Consider the following 13,583-nt stretch of genomic DNA (forward strand, 5'->3'; position numbering starts at 1 on the left):
GAGAGAGGATGGCCATATTTGTGAGGGACCAAGTTCCCCTTTTAACCATTACAGTGAGGACATTTTGCAAAGTGGGGACATTTTGGCTGATCCTCACCTTTCCAAGGGGACGTTTTAGGATTCGGACTTGTGTTCAGGGGTAAAGGTTAGAGGTAGTATCAGGTTAAGGCTCGGGTAAGGATTAAAATTAGACATGTGGTTCTGGTGGTTTAGGGTTAGGGGCAATGGAATGAAAGTAGCAAATGAGGGTTCTCACAAATAGAGAAAAGCAAATGTGTGTGCGTGCATGCCTGCGTGCCTGCGTGCATGCATGCAGGCACGCAGGCATGCAGGGCACGCCTTGGCTGGGAATGCGTGCAGAGGGGGGTATCAGGTGGTCCCCACCGCCGCTCAGTAATTGAAGAGACCTATAATAAAATGATATGCTTCCCTACCTATTTCCTCCTTCCCTCTGTCCTCTCCTCCCACTTCACGCCGCCGATTAAGCCAGGGGCCATAATGAAAGGGCGGGGGTGTCTCTTTTCGTGAGTGTGCTCACGTTGGGATGGCAGGTAGTGGTGCGGCCACATAGGATCTATTTACGCGTGTGCTATAGCGCTTCTGTGTGTGCATGCCTGCGTGCTTCTAGGAGAGAGAGAGAGAGAGAGAGACAGACAGAGACAGAGACAGAGAGACAGAGAGAGTGATCTAATAAGGTTTGTATCAGTGTCTCACAGACCTCCGAGCCACCCCTGTCCACCCCAGGTTTCCATAGAGACACAGACGGGCAGCAGGGTGGGTGTCGAGAGCATGACAGAAGACAAGGAAGACCAATGCACTGAATGAGTGGGAGGGCGATGGAGAAAAGCAGCAAGACGGGGATGGGTGAGACGAGAGAGAGAGACAGAGAGAAAGGGAGAGAGGACAGAAAGATAAATGGAGCGAAAGGACGCGTTAAGAGGTGATATGTGGCGTGGGGGGGTGAATGTGAGCGGGGGGGAGTTGATGGAGAGAGTGGGGGAGGCTGTCAGGCCCTCAGTCACAGGGGAGTCACTCCGAGGTGGCTACAATGACGGCAGCAGTGATGTCAGAGCGGAATATCCCCACACACACGCGCGCACACGCACACGCACACACACACACGTCAATATTTTTCTAATGGCCTGCCCACCGCTTCGTTTCCCAACAAACATTTTGAAACTCGGTAAACTTGCGAGATAATAATCACCCACCCACACACACACACACACCCCTTTCTCGCTATTTGTCTCCCTATTGTCTCCTTATTCCGTACACACACACACACACACACACACACACACACACACACCGAGTGCTGAAACTTAAGATATGAAAATTAGAGGTTTGAGTCCATTATTGCCGCGTCAGTGTTTCTCATTTCTCAGATGGTTTTGTGTGCGGCAGGCATCTGCAGCAACTGCATTAACACCCAGGCAGAGATAATGAGCATTTTCACTGCTTCATAATGCTACGTACCTTCTCCTATACGAAGGAGACTTAACGCCATGAGGAGGGGCCACAGAGAGAGCTGAAAGGCTGAGATGTGTTGCAACAGCCAAGGCTTCATAACTCAATGGCGTTCAACCTCACACCTTGTCTCCTCCCGTTTTCACCCCTTTCCTCCTCCATGTGTCCTGCTAACTAGCAGCCCTTCCAAGTCTGGTGTGACTGTTACACAGCTTTGCTCCAAAATAACACGGAGACCATTGGGGAACGGGTCAGCTGCTCTTCGAAATTATGAAGAGATGAAGGTGAACTAAATTAGGATGTGTTTTGAAGGGCAGGCAGCAATCCCCCCTTTCCTCCCAAATTGTATACGCCCTGGTCACTGCTCCACCCCCTCTGCCGATCCGGGGAGGGCTGCAGACTACCACGTGCCTCCTCCGATACACGTGGAGTCGCCAGCCGCTTCTTTTCACCTGACAGTGAGGAGTTTCACCAGGGGGACGTAGCACGTGGGAGGGTCACGCTATCCCCCTCCGCCCTGAACAGGCGCCCCGACCGACCAGAGGAGGCGCTAGTGCAGCGACCAGGACTTAAACCCACGTCCGGCTTCCCTCCCGCAGACACGTGGCTGTAGAGACGCCCGACCAAGCCGGAGGTAACACGGGGATTCGAACCGCAGATCCCCGTGTTGGTAGGCAACGGAACAGACCGCCGCACTACCCGGCAGGCTGTCATTTCAACCCTTCGGGGATAAGGTGCAAGCGCGTTCACAGACTCGGTCCTGTACGTCTTGAGACACGCGGAGTGACGGTCGCAGGTTTTATTTACGTTTATTTGACTTTGCGCGTATTGTTTGGGAAGAGTACCGCCTCGTGTCGCCGCAGTCTCCCACACCACTTAGCGAACGTGGATGAATTTAGCCCCAACCTGCTCTCCATCCTCCAGCCAAACCCTGCCACCCACCCACCCCCCCTTCCTGCTCCTCGCCCCAGCTCTATTGTGGCTCCCACCCACCCACCCGGTTCATTGACTGCTATGACTCAGTCTTCTTCCAGCCGAGGGTGCAAGAAGATAAAGACGCTGATGAGAAACAGCCAAGAAGGACATTATACGTACAAAGGACTACAGGGATTAGCAAATCAAGTAGCTGCCAGTGCCTCAGCTCTATTGCACCCCCACTACTACTACACACACACACACACACATACACACACTGTCATACACTCTCACTACACTCTCACTACATCCATCAATTCATTTGTGAAAATAAAATGCAAATTGGATAGGCACTGGGGAGCGTTTCAAAAATAGTTTTCATTTCTCCAGATAGAAGTCTGTGTCGTCACTGCTCTCTGACATGGGTGGATGCTTTCTTCCATTACAAAACGTACCAAAACAGGGGCGCAGCCTGAATGCGAAGACCTTGAAGGGGCCATTTTTTGTAAGGCCATAATACTTGCCAGTCTATGAACAGCGCTGATATTTCCAGCAGGCACAGGTGTATTGAAGGGGTGTTTTGGGTGTCCTTCCACAGCCCGAGGCATTGTGAAGTCAGGAAATGAAGCGGGAAGGGGTGCAGCAAAATGCAGGGCCACAAAGGTTTTCAACCAGACGAAGAGACGCGCCGTGCACGCCTGGCTTGCACGGCCTTCACAAGGACCCTAGACTTTGATTTGTCGATGCAATAGCATTACGGTGATTTACGTTTCCTGCCACACATATATGCCATTATCACTTGCTTCTTCAGAGGATTATGTCGGTCCACCTGTCTTTTAGGTGGCAGTTAAGCCACATCTCTGGGTTACTGAAAACCCACAGTACCTTGTTAACTACGCAAGCTGCACTTGGCACAACAGATCATGATGGAGTTACTTGTATGACACAGTCACACACTGTAAAAAGCCTGAGATTGATGGAAAGCCATTACAACTGAGCAAAGGGTAAGAATTACTGAGAAAGACAGCATGCCAACACATTCTTTAGACAACATCCCATGTACCCCTGCACTACGCCAACATGTCTAGTTTGCATTTTGTGCAGCTGTTAGCTTAACAGCTGGAAGTTGCAAACAGTTGGAACAGCCGGAATCTTAAGGACAGGCGGATTGGTGCAGCATCAGCACTAATGCGGACGTTGTACCAGACCCTTGTGGTGAAGAGGGAGCTGAGCCGGAATGCAAAACTCTCAGTTTACCAGTCAGTCTTCGTTTTAGTCCTCACCTATGGTCATGAGCTTTGGGTAGTGACCGAACGAGTCAGATCACGGATAAAAACGGCTGAAACGAGTCTCCTCCGTAGGGTGTCTGGGCTCAGCCTTAGAGATAGGGTGAGGAGTTCTGACATCTGGAGGGAGCTCGGAGTAGAGCCGCTGCTCCTTTGCATCGAAAGGAGACAGTTGAGGCGGTTCGGGCATCTGATTAGGATGCCCCCTGGGCACCTTCCTTTGGAGGTTTTCCGGGCATGTCCAACTGGGAGGAGACCCCGGGGTAGACCCAGAACTCGCTGGAGGGACTACATGCCCAATCTGGCCTGGGAACACCTTGGGATCCCCCAGGAGGAGCTGGAGGGCACTGCTGGGGAGAGGTGCGTCTGGAGTCTCCTACTTAGCTTGCTGCCACCGCGACCTGACCCCGAAGAAGCGACTGACGATGAGGCGAGGTGAGGTGAGAGGAGAGGAGAGGAGAGGAGAGGAGAGGAGAGGAGAGGAGAGGAGAGGAGAGGAGAGGAGAGGAGAGGAGAGGAGAGGAGAGGAGAGGAGAGGAGAGGAGAGGAGAGGAGAGGAGAGGAGAGGAGAGGAGAGGAGAGGAGAGGAGAGGAGATGAGATGAGATGAGATGAGATGAGATGAGATGAGATGAGATGAGAGGAGAGGAGAGGAGAGGAGAGGAGAGGAGAGGAGAGGAGAGGAGAGGAGAGGAGATGAGATGAGATGAGATGAGATGAGATGAGATGAGATGAGATGAGATGAGATGTTAGCTTAACACTATTGGAGACTGGAACATTTACCCAACCATTGCTTCCCTGCATATTCCTTTACAGTGTAACAGGGGATGAAGCCTGTTTCACCCTCTCTGGTCCATCGCAGTGGGAAAACACCAACACAATGGCACTGAGTTCATACCTACAGCTGGCTTAGGTTCTCCAGCTGATATACGTATATGTGTCTTTGGACTGGGGGTGGAATGCAGGGCATTCATCCCTTCTGTAAAAATCTAGTTTGCTGTATTAAAGCATACATATATGCTGATGGGGCGGCTACGGTGGCGCAGTGGTTAGTGCGGTCGCCTCACAGCAAGACGGTTCTGGGTTCGAGCCCCGCGGTAGTCCAACCTTGGGGGTCATCCCGGGTCGTCCTCTGTGCGGAGTTTGCATGTTCTCCCCGTGTCTGCGTGGGTTTCCTCCGAGTGCTTCGGTTTCCTCCCACAGTCCAAAGACATGCAGGTCAGGTGAGTCGACCGTACTAAATTGTCCCTAAGTGTGAATGTGTGTAAGTGTGTGTGGGCCCTGTGATGGCCTGGCAGCCTGTCCAGGGTGTCTCCCCGCCTGCCACCCAATGACAGCTGGGATAGGCTCCAGCATCCCGGCGACCCTGAGAGCAGGATAAGCGGTTTGGATAATGGATGGATGGAATAGATATATGCTGATGGTGCACCTGGTTCAACCAGCTTGGACAAACTGGTCCACAAGGATATATTACCAGATAGATCAGACAGACAAACTGGTCTACCACCCCCACCAGAGCTACACAAGCTTATGACAGGCTTGGCCATGCTGGTCCACCATCTCAAACCAGTTCACAACCAGTTTGACCAGATCATACCAACTAAGATTCCAAGCTGGATTGTACACAGTAAGGATCTGATCACAAACTAAACATCTTTCTGCAAATTGCACATTCCTCCTGCTGTAAAAGTGATCATAAGGTGTAGCCCAGCGTTTCTCAAACCTCTCCTGGCGGACCACTTGTCCTGCATGTTTTAGATCTCTCCCCGCTCCAACACAGCTGGTTTAAATGATCAGATTTGTTATTAGGCAGCTTCGGGAGCCCATAACGAGTTGATCATTTGAATCAGCTGCGTTGGAGCAGGGAGAGATCTAAAACATCCAGGACAAGTGGTCCGCCAGGAGAGGTTTGAGAAACGCTGGTGTAGCCTACCTGTAAAAACGTTTGGATTCACTATTACGGCCTGCAATTTTCTCACAATGATAATTCATTTACAGTGCGCAATGTGTTCAGTGTTAACACGATTAGCTGACTTGTGGCACAAAATAGCTTTATGCCGGGAGTTATTTTCACTGTCTATAAATGGATGAAAGGGGTGGCTGACATCTTCAGTCCAGTCAGGTCAGAGAAACACGGAGCTGCTTATCTGTTGGTGTGTATGTGTTTGTGGAGCCGGGGGGTCTGTTACGTGCGCTAAGTGTGTGAGCCATGGCAATGCTGCTCATAGCAGTGGAGCGTGTATCTGCATGGGACTTAGAGACGGTATGTATGTGCGCGCGCGCCCGCTTATGTCTACAGTGATTGACGTCACAGGCGCCCACTCATTTCCATCTCGTCTGCGTGACGGAGAGAATAAGCTACATCCCCATCTGCATCCATCTCCCCTCCCCAAACCCCCCCTCCTCCCCTCCGCATCCCTTTGCTTTTCCTCCTCTTTTCGCTACTAACCCCCCGACACTTTCCCTTCCTCTCCTCTCTCTTTCTCCCTCTACCATTCATTCCCTCTTGCCCATCCCACCCCCATAGAGAGTCGGCAGCCTGGCAGCTGAACACAAACAATTAGTGACACCCAGCCAGCAGCGACATCCTCTTAAACCAGCCCTTGGAGAACTTGCCGCCGAACATCTGTTCCATTCCAACATCTCTGTCTGTTGACGTATGGCTTAGACGGTGCTGTCATCACACGCCGATACAGAGAGCAACTCCATGCATGTATGCATGAAAGCGTGAGTGAGTGATCAAGCTTGCACGGTCTTTTTTTTGGGGGGGGGGGTAAACTCGTCTCCATGCACACACTAGTGACATAAAAAGGCGTTATTTAAATGGTGTCCTAATTAAAGGTCATCCTCACGCTGGATCATGGTGCTGGATCAATGGACACACACAGGGAGACTCACGCTCGCACATGTATACAGCTGGACTCGCCCACGCATCGCAGAGAATGACCAGAAGGATGAGGACATAGTTGTGAATGGAGTGTGGGGGGTGGGGGAGGGGGTGACAGGGAAAGCAGGGAGGGAGGGAGCTCGGTCTAAAAATGCATGACATTATGAAACAGGGCAGTGCGTGCTATAAAAAGGAGAAGCTATTTTAGTATGCATAGCATTATTAAAAAAAAAGAATCTAAACGGGGACACGCTCGTGCTGCGGGCTTTGTGCAGGACCGGGGGAAAACGACTTTATGACGATTACTCAGACTGAGATTACTCAGACTCAGAACCCAAAAACAAGAGAAAGGGAAGAGCATCAAGTCTGGAAGGTAGTCAAGCAGACTAACAGGCAGGGAGGCAGACAGTTGGGGACAAATGGGGGCACCGACCAATGGAACGACGGGCCTGGCAACAAGTAGGGTAACAGAGGAGGGAGTCAGACACAAACGGAGGGGGGGCGATGTGACGAGATTAGAGTAATTGGCTGTTTGATGTCAGTGTGAATCAGACAGGACTGTATTTGTGAACTGTGCGCTCGTCTGCATATCAGAAATCAAAAGCAGCAAGCGACTCTGAGAGCTGATCACAGGGGGACTAGATGAATGGGCGGATGGATCAATGAAGGTGCAGAAGCTGAGACAAATCGAAAAAACTGCAGAGATGAGAGGGTGGGGGGGTGGTGGTGGTGGTGGGGTTTGCATCTAAAGGGAGACCACCCTGTCTTAGATAACGAACTTTTCTGACTGATCAATCGTGCATTTTCCTTTTACCTCCCTCCATACAGCTGCTCTTCGTCAATACCTCAGTCGAGGGGCCACGTAATGCACGCAGACCCAGTCTGTTGCTGCAAATAACAACTCGCACCTAACTGGGCTGTCTAGTTAAATCAGGTTACAGAGCAACAAAAAAAAGGGCACTTATAACAGAGATGATGCTGACAACGGATTAAAGGAAACTATGAAGGGATCAGGGGGAGATGCGAGCAAAAGAGGAGGAGATTTAGGCGGATTTAAAAGACTTTGGCCTCCCCCCGAAAAAGAAAATGAAAGGTTGACAAACGCTTAAGCGGGTGACGAAACAAAGCCCGGCACCGTGTGGAGAGCAGCAAAGATGAGAGCAGGCTGCCATCTAGCGGCGGCGGGTGGCAATGACGCCCTGCACAACAAAATATCGACAAAATGGAGCCCGTTGCTCGGCCATGACAATGCAGGTCAAATGGTCTGCCAACAGCTGCGCGAAACCCAGAGATGGTGGCAAATGTTCGGCTCGGAATCGCACGCGGTTCCCTGGAAAACGTGTACGTCGATGCGGGGCTGAACTCACGCTCTTAACGTGCTCGTTTACACAATAAGCCCGGTGAAGTATTTGTATTAAACTGCTCTTGTGAAATGCCTTGTCTCACAATTAGCGTTGCCGAACAGCGTGGGTGTTTCGACGAATGGCTATTAACGTTATTCATGTATGTGGAGGTTGAAAGGTCACAAGGCTGGCGTGTGAGGCTCACACACCCAAACACCCCCCCACGCACACTCACTCATCCACACGCAATGGAAGACCGTTTTTACAGCTTGTGGCAAGGCCATTTCGAGTCTTATCTTGACGCGTGCACGCGTATCCACTCGAGATAGGCCTCGAACACACCGATTCAAACACCTTGCCTACGCCACCACAGGTGAAAAGCAAAGCCAAGGTCTGCTTCCCTCGTGCTCTCAGCATCACAACACAAACTGGTGTCTATAGTAGTGTGTGTGTGTGTGTGTGAGTGTGCGAATGTGTGTGTGTGTGTGTGTGTGTGTGTGTGTGTGTGTGCGAGTGTGTACAACATAAAAAGAAGCAGTGATTCTTGCGTAATACAGTAACTTCACTTCCACGATACCTTGCATCGGTACTGCCGGCTCCTCCAGTGTACACAGAGGAGGCTCTACTTGCCCCTACTACACCTGATGATACTGGTACACACACATTCCCTGCTGTCCTTCGAAAGAAATAGGCAGACACCACCGGAGGCCTTCATCTAGCTGATGGCAATTACAAGGTTTGTGTACACAACAGAATGAACAGTATGATGTATGGCCTCACTACTGGGACAGAATAGTCTTTTGCACTTCAGCGGTGTCATGGAGCACGAGGCTGAATACATGCATGTTGCAGGAGGCTGACCTTGGGCTCTTATCTACCTGCAGACAAGTGGAAAGTAGGATAAACCGAGTCGATCTGACATCACAGAGGAATGTGAGTAAGTGTGCCTGCAATCGACACAGGCAACTTCAATGCCAATAAACCCCGAGAGAAGACGCGTCTTAAATCACCAGCCCCACAATCGCTGGAGAGCAGCGATGAACCTGTGCAGGAGTCAACAGTACAGCGAGCCGCTGTGATGAATGGGTTTCCCAATCAGTGTCCTGCAGCAGTTATCTAACCAACATACATGTTGTGTGGGCCTACAGGGAAAATACATTTCTGGGAAAACTGTTTTCACTGTTGAGTTTTTCACACAACCAATGGCTGTCTCGTGACTTTTACCTCAAGATTTACCCGAGATGTAAATGTTTGTGCTAGAATTTACCTTAGTCTTATGTCATGAATGGGGCCTTAACCGCCAAGGACTTGTAATTTTGCAAAGCTTTCTCTTTAAGTGACACAAAGGCCCCTAAATCCCATGTTTTTATTCGTTTCCTCTCAATTAACTCCGCAATCCCACAAATCCAGTTGCTCGGAGAGAACTGATGCTCTCGCTGAACGACTGCCCTGTGACGGCTTATCGTGAACATCGCCGTCTTTTGCCGTTTGTTACACAAACGGCTATAGAACTATCAGCACTGATAAATTCACAAGGCATCGCTCTGGTTGTGTTTGTGTAAAACTGTCTGTAATATTATGGTTTTTGTGGTTAAAAAAAAACACAAAAAAACCAGACCTAGGACATCGGCTTGAGGAAAATTCCCAGGACTTCATTTTATTAAGAGAATTCCAGAACATAAGAGAGGGACCAGACACCTGCATTTGTCAGAGAAGGTTCCAAATTCAATCATTTAAAAAAACCATATAGTGTTTAGAAAAGCTGACGTGACAGCACAGATGGAGCAGGAGCTGTTCTACACGCAGGGTCGTCTTAGGAGACAGGTCAGAGGCATCGCTGTTCCCGGAATGTTTCACATGTTTGTCTTCCTCTTTCTTATGGACAACACACTTCAACACGCTTTAAACACGATTCAATGAAAAAACAGGAACATGAGACAGAAGCAAGGGAACTCACTGCACATTTAGAGGTCTAAAAGAAATCACTCATATTACATGGTTAAACCGTTATTAAAACATGGATAATAGGTTGAACCGTAAGGGGGAGGGGAAGAGGGGGGATTCTAATCTGTATTGGGGAGGATCGGGAAAGAGAAAAACACGGGAATACACAACTCACAACATAGCCAATCCGGCAGGGACGCACTTTCTACACCAAACAAGCCTTCAACAATCATGAAATGCCATTTAAAAAAGATTTTAGTGTGTTCATCTTGCTTGCAGACACTTGATATGACCACTGCAAATCTGCAAGGTGCTCCATATTTCAGCTTTGCTTTTTGTGCTAAAAATCTGTACGGATACTTATAAAATCATTGATAAAAATATTCCTCTGTTAACAATACGCCTTGGAGGGAAACCATGTGAGAGACTTGGGGGGGCTGGCTGGCTGGCTGGGGGTTCGGGATAAGGGATTGTTGAGGAGGAGGAGGAAGTTTGGGGCAGTGGTGCTACTCGGACTTGGCCTCCTCCTTGGCCTCCTCAGGAGCTGCCTCCACCTGTGGGACAAAGGGGAAAGGACAAGGTCACAACACGGAATATAGGCAATTCCAGAGGTGGACCTTTTTTCGATCTAGTGTGCGTGTGTTAAGAGTTAATTCTAACTTTTGCAAATGGTGTCGAAAGCACGAGATGATTTGACAACCATACGGTTCAAGACATTGTCGACAAATTGTAAATGTGATGACTACTTTTGCCCTGCATCTTCACACCTCGTTGTTCTTGGCCTCTCCATTCTCAGAGTGGTTTTCCTCGTTTGCCTCTGCCTCAGCATTCTCCTTTGCCTTCTTGGTCTTCTTGTCCTCCTTCTTATCATTCACTGCCTTCTCTTTCTGCAAGGGTCACAAAGACGGCCGTTAGTGTACCAAAAACTCCGATGCTCCCTGTGTTTTCTTCTATTTCAAATAAGACCCGTTAAGACAAGTGTGTAGGTATTGACATCGAAAACCTGGCTGGTTTCCGGCCCACTTTCTTACCTTTGCAGCCTTCTTCACCTTTGGTTCCGGCTTGGGTAGGATCGGTTTCTGTAAAGGCAAAAAAAGATGCAACAGTTTGTAGTGCAAAATGCTTTTCCTCACTATTACACCATCCTAGCTTTGCACAATGCTTAAAATCTTTTCAAAAAAGGCCTAATATGGTTAATCTAACATGGATATGGAATTGATGTCTAGGAATCAAGACAAGCTAATGACAGACACCTGCTAACTGGCATAAAGGCACTTTAAAAGCCCACTGGCTGCAAAGTATGTCTCTCAGAAGTGCTAACTACAAGATGCTCCTTTATCAATGGGTTCATTATGTGGGTTGGATCATTTCAAAGCTGAAAAACTTCAGAATATGCCAATTCTTTGTAATTCATCAATATCAGAAGTGGAGATAACTGCTTATTCACTAATGAACAGTTTAGCAGTTACAAATCACTACCAACAGTTGCAAATCAAGTTTTCAAAGTAAAACTGACCTTTTTTCTTGAAAAAACTGCAGTTTCGCGTTGTTTTGTACATTTTATCTGTCTCAAACACAGTTTTAGTGAGTATGTGAGCAGCATGTCCCCGCTGTCAAGTTTGGTAGGTTATTATAGGTTGTTTTAGAGTTTATTATTGCTATGACCAAAGTAATATATGATTTTGAAATATCTTAACCTAGTTCTATACTTGCTTTCACGTTTCTTATAGAAACTGATTGGTTTACAGTTAATACTATGTGTGTCTGAGGTTTTTTTTAACTTTTGTTTGTTTTCAAACAGAATTTGTCAGTATCATTAACGTGCATGAATAATGGGGGGTCATTCTGTGTTGGAAATGTGTTTCTTACCGCTGATAACCGAGCTGATCTCCTCTGGGGCTGAGAAAGCAGAAAGAACGTTTTCATGTCTTTTTTTTTCAAATTTTTATTGAGACTACTTTCAGAACAACGTTCTTCAAGGCAACACACAAACACCACTTTCTCACCGAGTTAAGTCCGTGTTTATCTAACATAGAAGGTAAAATATCATATCAAATATTGTATGAATAACACAATGTGCTGCGGTCATACCTCCTCCTTGGCTTCTCCGTCTGTTCCCTGCAAACGAGAAAAACACACAAGAGATTAAGAAAGACAAAAAAAAGAAAAATGAGAAACACAATTCGGACAACGGGAGTTTGAATAACCAAGGAGCTGTCACTAAGGGCTATAATGGTGTCAAATGAGTATTTATAAGGAAGTCTAAAAAACTTTTTAGTGCAATGTCAAAACTCAAAATAATTTTCAATACAGATGATTTTAAAGAATTGGACCCTTGAAATGTTGGACTTTTACACTAGTTCATAAATGCACCGTGAGACCATGACCATGTGCCCCTCTGAGCCCATAATTTGGGGACCCAGCCCCTGGTCCTCTCCTTTACTCCCCCATCTCTCCCTCTCATTCAATTCATGGAGCTCAGATTTGAAAGCTGGCGCGGGAGGTTTTCAGAAGGGGGAGGGACCAACAGAGTCTCCCGGGCGCCACCACACGGCTGAGCGGCGTAATGGCAGCCATTTGGGACTACGAACAAAGAGAGAAAATATATAATTTTATCGAATCGCGACGGCGAATGTTTAATTTTGCCGTCAAAACGGAAAGTAAAGGCACTAGCGCATTTTCTGGTGACACTTTCGGGCGGTTTGAGGGAGAATCGGTGATAAGTGACGCGTTTGTTCTCGGTAGGTCGGCGAGGGAAGGTAGACAAGAGCTGCAAAGCATGGCTGCTGGTTGTGCTTTAACTGCATGGAGACCGAAAAGAGACTTCTGACTCCCTAAAGGACAGCGGCTGTCCACGTTAAACAGCGCTAAATGGCTCCTCCGCGATCGGGAAAATATTAATTCCAACATACAAAAAATATAGATTATATCTAGAAAATCAGCAAAAATCGCCAGCCATGTAGACCCGTTAGAATCCAGCTTATAATTAAGTAATGTCTCGAATGGATGTCTTTATCATCAATTGCATTGGAGGGATGGCCGATATCCCAGCCAAACAATTCAAATTATTTTCAGAATACATACCTTTCTCTTGGGCATGTTGATCTCGTGGAGGTTTTTTTTACAAATGCAACTAAAAACGTTTTTTTTTTCTCAGTGGGTTCAGTGCATGTGAAGACGAGCGTCTCCCTTATGCTCGGCAGTGTAGTAAACACACAGGAACAGAGAGGCGAGTGGTTGAATGGGGGGAGGGGTGCGGCTAAAGGCATGATTGATGTGACCTAAGCCAATCAGACAACGCCATTCGGGCTGCAGAACACTTGGAAATTTGGAGCCGGTGATGTTCTGGGGTATGCGCGAATGGCTTCTTGCAGAGATAGATGGGAGGTAGCCTGGAAGAATCGCACTCGGAGACACAGCTTTGGTACAAACGAGTTAAATTGTCCTCGGAGGTCGCAGGCTTTTTTTCTCTCTTCCTTCTTTTCTTTGTGTTTGTGTGTGTATGTGTGTGTGTTTGTGTGTGTGTGTGTGTGTGTGTGTGTGTGTGTGTGTGTGAGCGCGCCCTTTACACAAGCCGAAGAAGTTGGGCAGCACTCTGCGAATGTCATGCATTTCTTGACTACCACGGCCCCGTTTAACCGAGGTTTTAGTACCCGCAGCACCAAACAAGGACACGACTCAGGGTATTTTCTCTCGGGTGTTTTGAGTCCAATATGGCGCCCATTCCTTTCCGACACATTTT

At 48.2% G+C, this 13,583-nt stretch overlaps 1 protein-coding gene across 1 annotated transcript; it reads right to left on the reverse strand.

Annotated features, from left to right (window-relative positions):
* Positions 1-9,523: 9,523 nt before the first annotated feature.
* On the reverse strand, positions 9,524-13,056 carry LOC130133118 (non-histone chromosomal protein HMG-14A-like). Its single transcript, XM_056301929.1, has 6 exons — positions 12,926-13,056; positions 11,933-11,959; positions 11,711-11,740; positions 10,873-10,920; positions 10,609-10,728; positions 9,524-10,395 (listed from the first exon to the last, which is right to left on the reverse strand). The coding sequence occupies exons 1-6, from the start codon at positions 12,938-12,940 to the stop codon at positions 10,348-10,350; spliced, it is 288 nt and encodes a 95-aa protein (XP_056157904.1). The 5' UTR covers positions 12,941-13,056; the 3' UTR covers positions 9,524-10,347.
* Positions 13,057-13,583: the final 527 nt, after the last annotated feature.

Source organism: Lampris incognitus, unplaced genomic scaffold (assembly GCF_029633865.1).
Source record: "Lampris incognitus isolate fLamInc1 unplaced genomic scaffold, fLamInc1.hap2 scaffold_228, whole genome shotgun sequence".
NCBI classification, from domain to species: domain Eukaryota; kingdom Metazoa; phylum Chordata; class Actinopteri; order Lampriformes; family Lampridae; genus Lampris; species Lampris incognitus.

What these genes read in the sequence shown, in the direction of transcription:
- LOC130133118 (XM_056301929.1), bottom strand. An exon ending in ACGGAGAAGCCAAGGAGGAG is followed by an intron (nt 11,741 to 11,932) that starts GTATGACCGCAG and finishes CTGCTTTCTCAG; the next exon opens with CCCCAGAGGAGATCAGCTCG. An exon ending in GATCAGCTCGGTTATCAGCG is followed by an intron (nt 10,921 to 11,710) that starts GTAAGAAACACA and finishes TTGCCTTTACAG; the next exon opens with AAACCGATCCTACCCAAGCC.